Source organism: Mobula birostris, chromosome 3 (genome assembly GCF_030028105.1).
Source record: "Mobula birostris isolate sMobBir1 chromosome 3, sMobBir1.hap1, whole genome shotgun sequence".
In the NCBI taxonomy this organism is placed as follows: Eukaryota; Metazoa; Chordata; class Chondrichthyes; order Myliobatiformes; family Myliobatidae; genus Mobula; species Mobula birostris.
Genome location: NC_092372.1, coordinates 4,214,308 through 4,232,773, shown reverse-complemented (window position 1 = coordinate 4,232,773; position 18,466 = coordinate 4,214,308). Strand labels below are relative to the sequence as shown.

The 18,466-nt window shown below is 41.8% G+C and overlaps 1 protein-coding gene across 5 annotated transcripts in view; it reads left to right on the top strand.

Moving 5' to 3' along the window:
• The window catches only part of pias2 (protein inhibitor of activated STAT, 2), a 109,923-nt gene that overhangs the window by 23,420 nt on the left and 68,037 nt on the right, over positions 1–18,466 (top strand). For all 5 annotated transcript variants that reach the window (XM_072252163.1, XM_072252161.1, XM_072252160.1 and 2 more), the window contains exons 2-5: positions 982–1,453; positions 6,289–6,373; positions 9,548–9,598; positions 15,349–15,439. In XM_072252163.1, the coding sequence (XP_072108264.1) occupies positions 982–1,453; positions 6,289–6,373; positions 9,548–9,598; positions 15,349–15,439 (699 nt within the window). The remainder of the gene's footprint in view (positions 1–981; positions 1,454–6,288; positions 6,374–9,547; positions 9,599–15,348; positions 15,440–18,466) is intronic.

The following is an 18,466-nucleotide window of genomic DNA, read 5'->3' as shown; positions in this document are numbered from 1 at the left end:
ATAAATGTACTTGAATCAGGGTTGCTGGTACTGTAAAACATTGTGCTAACCACTATGCTACTTTGAAGCCCCAATGTTGACTACAGTAATCATGTAACTGCCAGAAAATCAAAAGGTGACTGAGACTGTTGGTGATATTTTCTCATCCAGCAATTTCTATGCCATTTATTCACCACTGGCATTATTATTATTATTATTCACAATCGAGTTTATTGTTATATGGCTAGAAATCTGTTTTGTGGAGGCAGTCCTTGCAGACATAAAATCGTTATATTCTACAAAATAAACAGTGCACCAAAAAAGGAATAGTGAGGTAGTGTTGATGTCCATTCAATGATGGCAGAGGGGAAGAAGCTGTTCCTAAAATGTGTGTGTGTGTGTGTGTCTGTCTATCTGTCTGTCTGTCTTCGGGTTCCTGATGGAACACAGCTAGTTTGCATATGTGCTAAAAGAGAAACATAGAAAATAGGTGCAGGAGTAGGCCATTCGGCCCTTCGAGCCTGCACTGCCATTCAGTATGATCATGGCTGATCATCCAACTCAGAACCCTGTACCTGCCTTCTCTCCATACCCACTAATCCCTTTAGCCACAAGGGCCATATCTAACTCCCTCTTAAGTATAGCCAATGAACTGGCCTCAACTGTTTCCTGTGGCAGAGAATTCCACAGATTCACCACTCTCTGTGTGAAGAAGTTTTTCCTCACCTCGGTCCTAAAAGGCTTCCCCCTTTATCCTCAAACTGTGACCCCTCGTTTGAGAACTTATCTAACACTGACAAAGAATGTAAATAGTTACTTGTATGACATAATTATGATGAAACTAAGATTCTAGCTTCTACATCATTTTCCTAGATCAAGGTAATGGTTTCTGTATAGACACCAAGTATTAAGGAATACAGTACTTGATAAGTAAGCCATTATATTTTTCAGTATTAACATTAATGCTAATAGTGAACACCATGACCATCTTTTATCTTTCAGAATATGGTTTCCAGTTTCCGAGTCTCAGAACTTCAAGTGCTATTAGGTTTTGCTGGACGTAACAAAAGTGGTCGTAAACATGAACTCCTCGTAAGAGCACTACACCTATTAAAGAGTGGCTGTAGTCCTGCCGTTCAGATCAAGATTAAGGAACTGTACAGGCGACGCTTTCCTAGAACAATTGAAAGCCTTGCTGACTTGACGGCCATAAAATCTTCTGTTTTCTCTTTGGACAATAACCTCTCAACTGACTCTGAGCTGGGGTCAGGCATTGCACAGTCTTCGTCATCCACGTCAGCCCCTGCTCAGCCCTCTTCTCCACTTGTTAGCCCAGTGTTACTACATGAGACGAAGCCCAATATAGAAATGCAAGAGGCTTCTCCCTCCATTCATCCTGTCCATCCAGATGTCCAGTTGAAAAGCATACCCTTTTATGATGTCCTGGATGTGCTTATTAAACCTACAAGCCTAGGTGAGTTCCAATATTCAAACATTACAGTAATAAACATTTTAGTTAATCCAAAAAAAGTTCAAATCAGTCTTTTGTACTTTGTGCTTGTTTCCAACAGTTCAGTGGCTGAGACTTTTAACACCTAGCTCATATGAATGCAATGGTAGTGTAGCGGTTAGTGCGATGCTATTGCAGCTCGGCATCGGAGTTCAATCCTGGTGTCCTCTGTAAGAAGTTTGTACATTCTCCCTGTGGAATGCCCTGGGTGCTCCAGATTCCTCCCACCGTCCAAGGACATACCAGTTAGTAGGTTAATTGGTCATTGTAAATTGTCCTGCGATAAGGCTAAGCTAGTGTTAAAGCAGAGATTTACTGGGTGGCACTGCTCAAAGGGCCTATCCCATGCTGCATCTAAATAAATAAAAATGTACACTAGATTGAAAAATGTGCTGGTTAACTTGAAGTTCTTGGATGCTGGTCAGCAAGGGAAGAAGTTTACAAAGCAGCAGGTGTTGCATGAGAAATTGCTTATAAGAAGATGAGTGGTATGCTGCAGTACGGAAGAGTGAAGCAGTGCATCAGAGGGAGCAGCTCCTTCAAAATGGAGAGACCCATGTCTACCTTGTGGCATCACTTTGGATGCATCAGTTTATGGAGGCTGCTTCCTTGAATATAATAATTGGTATGGTAGAAGGCAAGAACCTGGCTTGTCCTTTTCTGATTTGGAGGAGAGAAAGTGAGAGGCATGGGAAGTGGAATTTTGTGCAGTTAAACATACTGTCGACTCTGATGTTAAAAGAAGACACGGCAGAAGTACCGATGTGAAAGAGCATTGTCAGATCTGACAGGAGAAAGACAGAAATGGAATAGAGATGGACTTAACAGTTGACTTATTTCATATAAAGGTCTTTCAATTCATGGTTCAATTCATTTAATGCTTTTCATGGCCTTGAGATACACTAGATGTTTCACAAGTTAAAAAAAATTATAAATAAAGGGCGTGCATTTAAGGTGAGGGGGTGCTTTCAAAGGAAATGCAATGGACAAATTTGTTGTTTTTTTTACACACAGAGTGGTGGGTGCCTGAAATGCACTACCTGGGCTGGTGGCAGAGGCAGATGTTTATAAAGGCACATGAAATTGAGGAAAATGGAAGGTTATGGATATTACATAGGCAAAAGAGATTAGTTTAGTTGGCTATTGGATGACTAATTTAATTACTTTGGCACAACAATGTGGGCCAAAGGGCTTGTTTCTGTGCTGTACTGTTCTATGTTCTATAAAGCTATACAGTCATCAAAGATGCTACTGAGCAGCTATCCATCCATATTTTCGTAAATCAGAGCACCAGGCTGTGCTCCTTTTTCCTGCATACAAGCTCAAGCTGAAAGAAGAGCATCCAAGAGAAAAAGTTGTACAGTATTGATCCAGGAAGTAGGAAGTCATGACTGCTTTGAGTTGTAGACTGGCCATTGTACAAAGACTCGGCTATCAGTACTATTTATGCTACTTGGGAAGCTGGGTGACATCAGATGGCAGGTGCGACATGGACATCAAAAGAAGAATAGGGATGGCAAAAGACACCTTCACGAGAATGAAGAGTATACTGACCAATACTAAACTAGGCATGACAACCCGCCTCAGAGTACTAAAATGTTGCGTTTATCCAGTTATGTCATATGGCTCAGAATGTTGGACAATATCTAGTAACATGAGGAAACGAATTGAAGCAGCAGAGGTGTGGTTTTTGAGGATACAAAGAATATCATGGACGAAACGAATATCTAATGAGGATGTCATGAACAGAGCAAACACAAAAAGAGAAATAATGTATGAGATCATGAAAAGGCAACGTAACTTCATTGGACATGTGATCGGTGGGAGGAGAAGATGGCGGCGTGATGCAGCTCACAGCGGCCACTCCGGTGGTGATGTCTGTTTTTTGTCAAGTAGGGTGCCGTGCACAATCCTGATTTGATGGAGGCAGACGTGAGAGCACAGAGGAACATCTGATGAAACTTCTGACATGCCTGCTTCGCTGCTGCTGCTACTTGTGGTCCAGAATCTGCGGAGGAGAAGACCCCGAGTCTTCGGCTTTGCTTGTTGCTCGGCGGCCGGGGCGGGGTCGAAGCGCTCGGCAGAGGATGGTGCTCAGAGAGGCTGTGTCGGAGGGCCGGTTGGAGGCTCAAAGTTTTCGGATGGACTCAGAGTCCGCTGCGGTCGGGTGCTTCCAATGGTGCTGCTTCAGCAAGTTTGTGGCGCTTGGAGGTTCATGGCAGGGAGAGGTTCTCTCTTTTGCTGTCTGCATGAGATGATGAGTCTATCGGGACTTTGAGACATTTATTTTACCGTGCCCATGGTCTACTCTTTATCAAATTATGGTATTGCTTTGCATTGTTGTAACTATATGTTATAATTATGTGGTTTTGTCAGTTTTAGTCTTGGTTTGTCCTGTGTTTTCTTGTGATATCATTCTGGAGGAATGTTCTATCATTTTCTAATGCATGCATTTCTAAATGACAATAAACGAGGACTGAGTGTCCTCATAATCTAATCTAATGTGATTAGGAAAGAGGAGTTAGAATGCACGGTAATTATGGGAAAGATTGAAGGGAAGAAGGCAAGAGGAGGACAAAGACAAATGATGATGGAGACAGCAGCCAGAGAACTGGAAATGAATACCAATGAATTGATCCACTTGACCCGAAACAGGAGTGTGTGGGCCATGGCAGTCAAAGCTCAAACTGGGCACGGCCCCTGATGATGGTGATGATCAGTCTAGATGAGTATATCACCGCCAGCACGGACCTTATCAGCAAGTGTGTGGAGAACTGCATACGAAAGAGGACAAAATCTAGGTGTTCCAAAACAGGAAGGATTGATTGTATGTCCAAAAAGTGATGCTAGGCTGTACTTAAAGATAACTGACAGGAAATAATAAAGCATTGGTGGAATTAGTGGGTGGAGGTATTGAGCAGCCTGTAAGTAACTGTTCTTGAATCTGGTGGTCCTGAGATGAATGCTACTTAGTGTCCTCCCTGTTGGAAGTGGGACAAAGTTAATGAGCAGGGAGGCTGTTACAGGCACCTTTCTATATATATGGCCTTGGTGGCATTTAGGCTGGTGCCATTGATGCACTGGGCAGTTTTGACTACCTGTTGTAGAGCCTTCCAGTCCACTGCAGTGCGGTTTTCACACGGAGCAGTAATATTTTCGACTGTGTGCCTGTACAATAATGTGAGAATGGATATGCAAAGTCTAGCTCTCTCTCAGCTACCTCAGAAAGTAGAGGCGTTGGTGATCCTTCTTGACCATATAGGATGTGTTTTGGGACCATGAGAAGTTGTGCAAAATGTGCACTCCCAGGAGTTTGAAACTACAGAGTTTCCACTGCTGTGTGGCTGATGTATCAGTTAGCTATTACAGTTTGGACCATTGGAGTTCGGAGTTCAGTCTCCAAGGGGGGCCTCCATACCCCCTTGTGCAATTGGATCCTGGAATTCCTCACTTGCAGACCCCAGTCAGTTCGTATTGGCAAAAACATCTCCTCCACAATCTCCATCAGTACAAGAGCACTGCAGGGTTGTGTACTTATTCCCTGCTCTACTGGCTTTACACCTAAGTGGCTAAGTACAGCTCCAAGGCCCTATACAAGCTTGCTGATGGCACTCTGTTGTGGACTGTATCAAAGGGGGTGATGAATCAGCGTGCAGAAGGGAAACTGAAAACTTGTCTGAGTGGTGTCATAACAACAACCTGTCACTCAATGTCAATAAGACAAAGGAATTGAGAGTAGACTTCAGGAGAGGGAAACCAGAGGTCAATGAGCCAGTAATCATCAGAGGATCAGAAATGGAGAGAGTGAGTAACTTTAAATTTCTGGGTGTCATTGTCTTGGACCCACCATATAAATGTAATTGCAAAGAAAGCACAACAGTGCCTCTACCTCCTCAGGAGTCTGCAAAGATTTGGCGTGTCATTGAAAACTTTGGCAGACTTCTATAGATCTGTGCTGGAAAGTGTGCTGACTGGCTGCATTATGGCCTGGTATGGGAACACCAATGCCCTTGAGTGAAGGATCCTACAGGAGATAGTGGATTTGGCTCAGTACTGATGGGTAAAACCCTCCCAACCATTGAGCACATCTACACGAAACGTTGCTGTAGAATAGCAGCATCCATCATCAAAAATCCTCTCTACACAGTCCATGCTCTTTTCTCACTGGTGCCATCAGGTAGAAGGTATCGGTATCTCAGGACTCGCAACATCAGGTACAAGAACAGTTACTACCCCTGTTGAACAAAAGGGAATACTACACTCATTTAAGGACTCTGTTATATTGTTGTTTCATCCTTGTTATTTATGTTATTTATTTAGACTATCATTTGCATAGTTTGTTTACAGTTTATAGTTCCTGATGTTTACAGGTACTGTTCTATAGATTTGCTAAGTATGCTCGCAGAAGAAGAATGTCAGAGTTGTATGTGGTGATGTGTATGTACTCTGATAGTAAATTTTACTTTGGACTTTGAATCCCAGCATCCTCTGTAAAGTATCTGTACTTCCTCCTGGTGAAATGTGTGGGTTTCTCTGGGTGCTTCGGGTTCCTCCCACAGTCCAAGGACCTACTGGGTAGGTTAATTGGTCATTGTAAATTGTCCCGTGATTAGTTTAGGGTTAAATTGGGGTTGTTGGGGGTTGCTGAGGTGGTGCAGCTCGAAGGGCCAGAAGGGCCTACTCCATGCTGTATCTCTACATAAAATAAAACTGATAAGTGGGTGTGAAGTCGATAACCTGTAGTGAAATACATTACCAATTTCATTTTGATGAACTTGTCACCTTTTCTTTTTATTTAGTGCCATCAAATATTCAACGATTCCAGGAAAAATACTTTATCTTTGCATTGACGCCTCAGCAAGTAAAAGAAATATGCATTTCTAGGTAAGATTGATAAATAGGTTTTCACGTTAATGATTTACTAGTAATTATCTCAGTAAGTGAATTTCGAGATGAAAGAAATTTGTCTTATTTTCTGGACATGTTCTGGATTATTTTAAAACTGAACTAACCAGTTTAGAGTACTCATTGTTGAAACAGCTGCATTCACATGTACACAAGTAATCTACAAACAGTGCAGGCTTCTTAAACTGATAGACCACAAGAAAATGTGTGTCCGTCTTTAGATTTCTCTTTTGTTGTCTGTCAGACAACTTTGGAGTTCCATTTCTGTCTCTGATGTGTGGGGGTACAGAGGGAGGAGACATAACAAAGCCTTTTGGTGGTTCTGGTTTTTCGGAGTATTTGTTGGTTCACCTCTTGCTAAAGGTTGATTTAAATGTCTTGCTAGTTGCCTTTAAGTAGTTATTAAAAGAAACTTGAAGGACTAAGCATTGAAATTAGTGTGACTGCTGAGGAGTTCAGATAGTTCCAGAATTCATCCTGATTTGGTCAGATTAGGTGATTCAACTTAAGCTTTAGCTGGGACATTTTATGTCCCTTAATGCCCCTTAAAGAGGAGAGAACACTACTTTTGAACATAAAACATTATAGCACAGTACAAGCTCTTCAGTCCATGATATTGTGCTGACGCTTTTACCTACTCCAAGATGTGCCTTTTAAATCTTTTAAATGCCCCCAATGTTCTGCATCTACACTTGGCAGCATGTTCCTCACAGCCATTAACCCTGTTTTTAAATTCAACTTTCCAAAGTGAATCACTTCACACTTTACTGGGTTCTGATTTGCCATGTGATGACTGCTATTAGAACAAACATGTTTGCACATTGACTACAAGATTGAAGATTGCTGTAACAAAACACATTGAAGGTAGAGCAGTGGATGTGTATATGGATTTCAGTAAGGCATTTGATAAGGTTCCCTATGCGAGGCACATTCAGACAGTAATGAGGCATGGATTCCAAGGAGACCTTGCTTTGTGGGTCCAGAATTGGCTTGACCTCAGAAAGCATAGGGCGGTTTTGGATAGTTTGTATTCTGCTTGGAGTCCTCGTGTTGTTCCGAGAAATCTGTTCTGTGATCCCTCCTCTTTGTGATTTTTATAAATAATCTAGATGAGGAGGTAGAATGGTGGGTTAGTAAGTTTGCTGATGATACAAAAGTTGGAGGTGTTGTGGATAGTCTGGAGAGTTTTCAGAGGTTACAGTGGGACATTGATAGGATGTAGAAGGTTACAGTGGGACATTGATAGGATGTAGAACTGGGCTGAGAAGTGGCAGATGGAGTTCAACCCAGATAAGTGTGAAGTGGTTCATTTAGGTAGGTCAAATTTGAAGACAGAATGTAATATTCTCTTAGCAGGGTGGAGTATCAGCGAGATCTTGGGGTTCATGTCCATAGGACACCCAAAGCTGCTGCACAGGTTGACAGTGTTGTTAAAAAGATATGTTGGCTTTCATCAACCATGGGATTGAGTTCAGGAGCCGTGAGGTAAAATTACAGCTATATGAGACCTTGGTTAGATCCCCTTGGAGTACTGTGTTCAGTTCTAGTCACCTCATTACAGGAAGGATGTGGGTGCTATCGATAGGGTGCAGAGGAGATTTACAAGGATGATGCCTGGATTGGAGGGCGTACTTTATGAGAATAAGTTGAGTGTACTTGGCCTTTTCTCCTTGGAGCAATGGAGGATGAGAGATGACCTGATAGAGGTGTATACGATGATGAGAGGCATTGATCGTGTGGATAGCCAGAGGCTTTTTTCCCAGGGCTGAAATGGCTAATACGAGGGGGCATTGTTTTAAGGTGCTTGGAAGTAGGTAGAAGGGGGATGTCAGAGGTAAGTTTTTCACACAGAATGGTGAGTGCGTGGAATGCACTACTAGCGAAGGTGGTAGAGAGGGATATAATAAGTTCTTTTAAGAGACTCTTAGATAGGTACACGGAGCCTAGCAAAATAGAGAGCTATCCGGTAGGGAAATTCTAGGCAGCTTCTAGAGTAGGTTACGTTGTTGGCACAATATTGTGGGCAAAATGTCCTGTAGATTTTCTGTGTTCTATTTTTCTATAAATTTAGTCATAGAGTCATGGAACACTACAATACAAAAACAGGCCATTTGGTCTATCTAGTCTGTGCCAAACTATTAAATCTGCCTAGTCCCATCGACCTGCACCCAGACCACAGCCTCTATACCCTTCCCATCCATGTACCTATTCAAATTTCTCTTAAATGTTGAAATCAAATCTGCATCCACCACTTCTGGCAGCTCTTTCCACACTCTCGCCACCCTCTGAGTGAAGAAGTTCTCCTCAAGTCCCCTGAAACATTTCACCTTTCACTTTTAATCCACGACCTCTAGTTCTAGTCTCACCCAACCTCAGTGGGGAAAAAGCTGCTTGTATTTACCCTGTCTGTACCCCTCATAATTCTATATACAGGTTGATAGGAGCAGGCAGTTTAAATAGTTGGCATGGGCTAAGATGGGCCGAAGGGCCTGTTTCTGTGCTATATTTTGCTATGGTTGACTCTATCGATATACCTTTATCAAACCTCCTTTCATTCTTCTATGCTCAAAGGAGCTTCACAATGATTTGTTTATAATTGAACAACTTTCCAATAATAACTGTGTTCCACTTCCAAGTAGAATAGTTGGAGCGAGGAAAGAATGCTGAATTTATGAAACTTACTCTGGAATAAATGAGTTGGTACCTTCAAGGACGAGTACAGGAACAAAAAAAAATTTCTCCAGCATTTGCAGGATCTCAGTCAGGTGTAATATCACTGGCATATGTTGTGAAATGTGTTTGTTTTGTGCCAGCAATACAATGCATACTTTAAAAAGATGTATGACTTACAATAAGGTATATATATTGAGCCAAAAAAGAAAAAAATAGTAAGGTAGTGTACATGGATTCATTATCAATTCAGAAATCTAATGGCAGAGGGGAAGAAGATGCTTCTGAAACAAGATGCCCTCAGTGAAGGGGAGGCTACTTCCCATGATACAGCAGGCTGATCAGAGATTCATGGCTATGCTTTTTAATGTTCTCAGTACTTTATCTTTGGTGTAATATCAGTTTTCTTTTAAAGAAGAATTGAATGTCTGAAAATAAAACAAAATTAGTTGTAAGGAAGTTGATCTGTTGTACTCTTTATAGGGATTTTCTGCCGGGTGGAAGACGAGACTACATTGTGCAGGTACAGTTGAGGTGAGTTCAACCAGTGCCCTGACTGGTCAGGTAAAGGCAATTTGCATCTAACTGTGTGTGTGTGTGTGTGTGTGTGTGTGTGTGTGTGTACATATATATATATATATATATATATATATACACACACACACACATGAATACAATCAAATGAAACAGCATTCCTCTGGATGTGACATACCTACAAAACGTACAGTGGTGCTAGAAAGTTTGAGAACCCTTCAGAATTTTCTCTATTTTTGCATAAATACGACATAAAATATAATCAGATCTTCATGCAAGTTTTAAACTAGATAAAGAGAACCCAAATAACTAAATAAATAACACAAAAACATTTTGCATGTTTGTTTATTTATTAAGAAAAATGAACCAATATTACATGTATTTGTTGGGTAAAGTATGTGAACTCCAGGTTTAACCCCAGGGTAACATTTAGAGGGGAAATCAGAGTCAGGTGTTTCAATCAATGGGATGGTAATCAGGTGTGAGTGTGGGAGGCCCTGCCCTTTTTAAAGAACATTTACCTGTCACTGTCAAAGTCTGATCTTCACCACACAGGTTTTTGGAAGTGTGCCATACCTCATTCAAAGGAGATTTCTGGGGACCTCAGAAAAAATGTTGATGCTCTCCAGGCTGGAAAAGGAAGAAAAGACATTTCTAAAGAGCTTGAGCTCCACCAACTGCAGTCAGGCAGCTGGTGTACAAAAGGAGGAAATTCAACACCACTGTTGCTCTCCCCAGGAGTGATCGATAATCAAAAATCACTCCAAGAGTAAAATGTGTAATATTTCAGGAGGTCACAATGAACCCCAGGGTGACATCTAAGGAGCATCTCTTTCATTGGCTAGTGTCAGTGTTTATGAGTCTACCATCGGGCAAACACTGAACAACAATGGTGTGCATGGCAAGATTGCAAGGAGCAAGCGACTACTCTCCAAGAACATTGCTGCCTGTCTAAAGTTTGCTAAAGACGACGTGAATAAACTAGAAGGCTATTGGAAAAATGTTCAGTAGATGGATGAGTTCAAAATAGAACTTTCTTGGCTTAAGTGAGAAGCGTTATGTTTGGTGAAAAGCAAACACTGCATACCAGCATAAGAACCTCATCCCATCTGTGAAACATGGTGGTGGCAGTGTCATGCTTTGTCGTCTCGGGACCAAGCTGGCTTGCCATCATTGATGGAACTATGAATTCTGAATTGTAGCAGCAGATTCTACAGGAAAATGTCAGGGTATCTGTCTGAACGGAAGCTCAAGAGAAAGTGGGCCTTGCAGCAAGACAACAACCCTAAACACACAAGTCAGTCTACCAAAGAAAGGTGAAAGCAGAAGAAATTTCACGTTTTGGAATGGCTGAGTCAAAGTCCTGACCTTAATCATATAGAAATGTTGTGGAAGAACCTGAAGTTCATGCAGGGAGGCCCACCAACATTTCAGAGTTGAAGCAGTTTTGTAAGGAAGAATGGCCTAAAATTCCTTCACGCCATTGTGCAGGACTGATCAACGGTTACCAAAGACATCTAGTTGAGTTATTTCTGTATGAAGGGGGTCACACCAGTTGCTGAACGCAAGGGTTCATATACTTTTTCCAACAAATACATGTAATATTGGATCATTTTTCTCTATAAATAAGTGAACAAGTATAATGTTTTCTTGTGTTATTTGTTTAATTGGGTTCTCTTTAACTAGTTTTAGAATGTGTGAAGATCTGATCACATCTTAGACCACATTTATGCAGAAATAGAGAAAATGCTACAGGGTTCACAAACTTTCTAGCACCACTGTATGTGACACAGCAAAATTTGCCATAAATAAGTTAATAAAATAATTCAAAATGAATATAGTGCACAGCACAGATAAACTATAAACCAATCACTGTCCAAGTGACGAGACTTTGTGACAGGGTGCTCTTAGTCTCTCAGCCTATGGGAAGAAGCTGTTACCCAGTCTGGCAGTTTGGTCTGATGCTTCTGTACCTTTGCCTTCAAATTCATCTTTCCAAAGTGGATCACTTCACACTTAGACCCTGTTGGTCCACTCCTTGGTTTTTGCTATCCTCTGTAGGGTCTTGCACCTTCCGTTCCATTCGTGCACTGGCCTAGGTATATGGGCATTTAAACTGCTGCCCTTCTTCCTCAACTCATTAACATTTCATTAACTCCAACTGGTGTGACCCCCTTGTCAGAAATAACTCAACCAGACGTTTCCGGTGACTGTGTTCTGAAGAGAAAGGTAGGTACACTTCCCCAACTCCAGGCAAAGGAATTGGGCCTCTGAGCAACACACACAAACTGCTGGAGGAACTAAGCATCTCAAGCAGCATCTATCGAGAGGCCTAAAGAGCTGACATTTTGGGTGGACACCTTTCATCAGGACTTCCTTTCCAAAGATAACTGACCTATTGAGTTCCACCAGCATTTTGTGTATGATAGTCTGGATTTGCAGCATCTGCAGAATCTCTTTTGTTTCTCGTGGACATTAGAACAGTTCAGAAGAAGTTAATTACTCTTGGCTCAGCAATAATATGTTTGAATCATGAAAGAGACATCACGATAGTGTAACGGTTAGTGCAATGCTATTACAGCTTGGAGTGTTGGAGTTCAATGTCAAATGAGGACTCTATAAGAGAGTCTCTGTACATCCTGCTCATGAAATATGTGGGTTTTCCCCAGATGCTCTGGTTTCCTTCCACAGTCCAAGTGCGTGATTGGTTAGTTGGTCATGGTAACTTGTCCTGTGATTAGGTTAGGGTTAAATTGGGGCTGGGCATTGTGGCTGGAAGGACCTATTCCTCGCTGTATCTCTAAACAATTATTATATATCAGCATTGCTAATCTCCAGCATAATTGATGCATTCATTTCTCAAGCCCATTACAAGTCAAGTCAAGTCACTTTTTATTGTCATTTCAACCATAACCACTGGTACAGTACACAGTAAAAATGTGACAACGTTTTTCAGGACCATGTTGCTACATGAAACAATACAAAAACTACACTGAACTACGTAAAACAACACAAAAACTACACTAGACTACAGACCTACCCGAGACTGCATAAAGTACACAGAACAGTGCAGGCATTACAATAAATAATAAACAAGACAATAGGCACAGTGGAGGGCAGTAGGTTGGTAGTCTGACGGCTTGGGGGAGAAACTGTTACATAAGTAAACAGCTGAATGGCGGCGTCCGGGATTCTGTCCGTTTCTGTACTCCCGCGAGTATTTCGTTGGAGTCGGATGTAGTCTAATTTAATGTCCATTGGAGAGTAGAATGGACAGGAGAACTGGCCGGCTAGGGCTTGCTTTTTTCCTGGCATGGACTCCTGCCCGCTCGCCTCGCTTCCACTTCCTCGCACACCACTTACGATGTCCCCACCTCCGGCCACTGGCATCAGGCGACTCCGATGACTGCGGGCCTGATGCTCTCAGCAAGCCAAGGTCGTGCAATTTAACCAGCAGATCTTCATGAAGGTTTGTTTTTGGGCGATCTCTGTATTGTAGCAATATCTGACGACGGTAGATAGTCGCTCTGTTATCCATTGACCTAAACCCCAACTGTGCCTTAAAATTAAATTTAAAAACTAAAATAAAGTAGCACCAGATCCGAAAGGCCGCTGCTGCCATGCCGCGCTGCCTGCTGGACATTACCCCTATTACCCCTAATGGGGCATAGGCCAGCAACAGCAGCTCGCCAGATTTCAGAGCTGATAGAAGGTTGATCAGCCCAGTGGCTTCCACTTTCACCACACTACTTCATTCTTCTTTGAGGCAACGTTTCTTCCTCTCCCAGGGATGAGGTCGTTGGCATTTCTGTAGCTCTGGGTTTTTACAGGATGGGGTTGCTGGCCCAATGCAAAACCCTTGTCCTTTTGAAGCTGGGCTTGGGGCCATCCATGGCAGAGTTGGAGCATTCATTTGCTATAGTTTTATTTCTGTGTATGGCTCCTTGCATAATGAAATGATCTTTGCATATGTGCAGTGAGACTGGATAACATGCAGGCATGGGTTAGTAAGCACAATAAAGTTCATAAATTTCAGTGAACAAGCGTTCTCGAAAAGAGCCAAAATGGCCATCTTTTTAAAATATATAAATATCTTTTTAACAATATAAAAAATTAGCTTTATTTGTCCCTTGCACTTTAACATACAGTCAGAAGTATCAGTATTACAGTGGAGTAAAAGGAATTACTAAGATGGCCAGATTCGATTGGAAGGGATCACTACCACACTTGGAGTATTATGCGCAGTTTTGGGCCCCTTATCTAAGAAAATATGTGCTTGCATTGGAGTTGGTCCGGAGGAGGTTCAGGAGAATGATTCAGGGAATGAAAGGGTTAATTTATGAGTAGTGTTTGTTGGCTCTGGGCCTGCACTCACTGGAGTTTATAAGGATGAGGGTGGATCTTATTGAAACCTATTGAATATTGAAACTCCTAAACGGAGTGGACATGGAAGGGATGTTTCCTGAATCTGCTCTGCCATCCCATCATGGCTGATTTATTAACCCTCTCAACCCCATTCTCCTGCTTTCTCTCCGTAACCTTTGACACTCCGACTCATCAAAAACTTATCAACCTCCGGTTCAAATATACTCAGTAACTTGGCCTCCAAGATCGTCTGTGGCAATGAATTCCACAGATTCACCACCCTCTGGCTGAAGAAGTTTCTCTTAATCTCTGTTCTAAATGGACATCCCTATATTCTGAGAATGTGCCCTCTGGTCCTAGACTCCCCCAGGGAAACATCCTTTCCACATCCACTCCATCTAAGTCTTTCAACATTCTATACAATTCAGTGAGATCCCTCCTCATTCTTTCCAAATTCCAGCCAGAGGCCCGGAGCCATCAAATGCCCCTCATAACAGCCCATGCACCATCCTAGACATTCAGTCCTTGCACACAGTCATGGCTGGAATGTGTGCCATTTTTGATACATAGTGCAGTTGCTTATCTAGGCAAGTCCCAACTCTGCAATCGAAACTCCCAAGAAAAATGAGAGGCTGCAGTAGCATGGGTACAATACCATCTAATGATGTCCCTCCAGTTCGTTCACCAGCCTGACTTTGAAATGTGTTAAAATCCATCATTGTGAGAAACTGTGATTTCAAGATTGAAGATGGTGTAATGTCATTTCCAGCACACAGGTGTAAAGGAGAACAAAATAATTGTTCTGGATCTGATGGGGAAAGTAACTGTTTTTGAGTCTGTCTTCCTGCCGCAGATACTATGTAGCCTTCTCTTTGATGAGAGTGTGACAAACAATCCATGAGTAGGTGGGTTGCCCATTTCTGGCACCTTTCTGTATCTATGTCCTCGATGGTGGGTAGGCTGGTAGAGTAGTTGAGTGTTTAGACTACTTAATAATATACTTATATAATTTGCAGCCTACTCTTGTATTTCCAGCACCATTGTAATGGGCTTTTAAGGCAGTTACTGTGTATAAAGGAAATATGTTGGTTTGATTATTTTCTTAAATGCTGGTCTGTGCATTTCAGAAACGTTTTCTCCAATGAAGATACAATGTGTTGTAAATTTAAAGACCATAAGACATAGGAACGGTATTAGGCCATCTGGTCCATTGGGTCTGCTCTAACATTCCATCATGGGTGATTTATTATAAATGTTGAAGTAATGTTGAGAATAAAGCCAATAGTGCAATAACTAGATAAATTGCCATTAAGAGGACTGATGTTTCTTGCGGTGTCTTTTGCATATCTATTATTAATCTGTATCTACTGTTCAATCGTTTTTAGGTTTTGCCTTGCAGAGACGAGCTGTCCCCAGGAAGACAATTATCCTAATAATTTATGCATAAAAGTAAATGGAAAACTATATCCATTGCCAGTAAGTTCATTAAAATATTACCGAGAAAACACAAAAACATATTTGGGTAGAAGGGATAAGTGAATGCTGTGCTATTGGTGCTGGAAGAATGGAATTTTTTTTTTATTTACATGGGCACCTACAAGCTATTGTTGTGCACTCCCACGCAAGGTAATGCATGAGTGAAATGCATCAAAAATCCTTCCAGAAAGAATGTTCAAAATAGCACCCTATTGATTATTTTCAGATCTAATGCTGTACTTTTAAATGTTGCTATAAATTAGCAGCTTGATGTTTTAAACAAATGAACATGCAGTAGAGCTCTTAGCTTTTCAAGCCAGCTCCACCGTTCAAGAAGATGATTGCTGAATTGATGGTGACCTCAATTCAACATTCATGCCTGTCTGGTAACTTAGCAGCTTCCAGCTTATCAAGAGTCTGTCTCAGAATCAGAATTGGGGTTATTATCACCGGCATGTGTCATGAAATTTGTTAACTTAGCAGTGGCAGTTCAATGCAATACATAATCTAGAAGAAGAAGAAAAAAAAATATATAAATAAAAATAAATAGGTAAATCAATTACAATATATTTATGTTGAATAGATGAAAAATCATGCAAAGGAATAGACAGCCGTTGATTCCAGGGGATCATGGGTTTGCGCCTCTGGTGGACTGGGTTAAGTAGTGTCTACTGTGATTGTGGAGCCCAATGCAGGGGTGACAGTCCTTGCCACGCTGTGCACAGCGGAATGCTTAGGCAGCTCTGACGTCTTGGGCTTGGAGCTTTAAGCGGGTTCTCTTTTCCTCTGCTTGCTGCATCAGAGTGGTCTTGTACCTCAAAAATCATGCAAATACAGAAATAATATATATTAAAAAAGTGAGGTGATGTTCACGGGTTCAATGTCCATTTAGGAGTCAGATGACAGAGGGGAAGAAGCTGTTCCTGAATCATTGAGTGTGTGTCTTCAGGCTTCTGTACCTCCTTCCTGATGGTAGCAATGAGAACAGGGTATGTCCTGGGTGCTGGGGGTCCTTAATAATGGAGGCTGCCTTTCTGAGACACTGTTCCTTGAAGATGTCCTGGGTACTTTATAGGCTGGTACCCAAGATGGTGCCGACTACATTTATGACCCTTGGCAACTTCTCTGCAGTCAGTCATAGAATTCTAGAGAACCACAGCACAGAAACAGGCCCTTCGCTTCATCTAGAGCATGCCAAGCTATTAAACCGCCTTGTCCCATCAACCTGCATGCGGTCCGTACCCTCCATATCCCTCCCATCTATGTTCTTATTCAGCCTCTCTGAAATATTGAAACCAAACGTACATCCAGCTCTCCCGCTGGCAGCTTGTTACACATGCACCACCTTCTGTGTGAAGAAGTTCCCCCTCAGGTTCTCCTTAAACATTTCACCTTTCACCCATAACCTATGACCTCTAGTTTCAGGCTCATCCAATCTCCGTGGAGGACGCCTGCTTGCATTTACCCTATCTATAACCCTCATAAATTTGTATTCCTCTATCAAATCCTTCTCATTCTCCTACAGTCTAAGGAATAAAGACCTAACTTATTCAATATTTCCCTATAACTCAGGTTCTCCAGTGCCGGCAATATCCTTGTAAATTTTCTCTGTACTCTTTCAACCTTATTGATATTTTTCCTGTAGGTAGCTACCTAAAACTGCACACAATACACCAAATCAGCCTTCACCAACATCTAAAACAACTTCAACATAGCATCCCAACTCCTGTATTCAGTACTGTAATTTATGTAGGCCAATGTGTCAAAAGCTCTCTTTACAGCACTATCTACCTGTGACGTCACTTAAAAGGAATTAAGCATCTGTGTTCCAAGATCCCTCTGTTCTACAGCACATCTCAGTGACCTACTGTTCACCCGTGTAAGACCTACCCTAGATGGTTCCCCCAAAGTGCAACACCTCACACTTGCATTAAATTCCATCTGCCATTTTTCAAGCTAGACAGGGTGCCGCTGAAAGCTTTGATAGCCTTCCTCGCTGTCCACTACAAACAAAATGAGATTTTCTGATCATGGTATAGGTGACAAACAACAATGGACCATGCATTGCTCCCTGCAGCACACCATAAGTCATAGACCTCCTGTCAGAGAGGCAACCATCTACTAACACTCTCTGGTTTCTCCTATGAAGCCATTGCTGAATCTATTTACAACCGCTTCTTAAATGCCAAGTGACTGAACCTTCTTGCAGGTCCTTGCCGAAGGCCTTGCTGAAGTTCACATGGACAACATCTACTGCCTCTCCTTCAACTTTCCTGGTAACCAAGAAAAACTCTTAAGATTGGTTAGATTCAACTTATCACAGACAAAGCCATTTTGGGTATCCCTAATCAGGCCCTGCCTGTCCAAATGCTGACGTCAGGCTCATTGGCCGATAATTTCCTGGCTGATTTTTAGAGCCATACTTAAAGAATGGAACAACATTGACTATCTACCAGTACTCTGACACTTCATCTGTGACTAAGGACAATTTCAAATTCCTAGGCTAGGGCCCCTGCAATTTCTGCACTAGCTTTCCACATGGTCCATGGGAATGCCTGAGGATTTTTTCACTCTAATTGGCCTCAACGCAGCAAGCAGCTCCTCTGTAATCTGTATACAGTCTATGAGGTCACTGCTGTTTTGCCTCAATTCTTTGTGTCTGTCCCCTGAATAAATACAGATGCATAATTTCCATTTCTGATCTCCTCCTTCAACAAAAATCTTCAATAATACTTGTCAAATTTTTCGTATGACTGAGATTAAGCTGACTGTTCTGTAGTTTCCTGTTTTCTCTCGCTCATGAATAACAGTTACATTAGAAAAACCTATAACACAATACAGGCCCTATGGCCCACAATGCTCTGTCGAACATGTACTTTAGAAATTACTTTGGGTTACTCAGAGCCCTCTATTTTTCTAAGCTGCATGTACCTATCCAAGAGTCCCTTAAAAGACCCTATTGTATCTGCCTCCACCACCGTCGCTGGCAGCCAATTCCACACACTCACTACTCTACGTTTATATTAA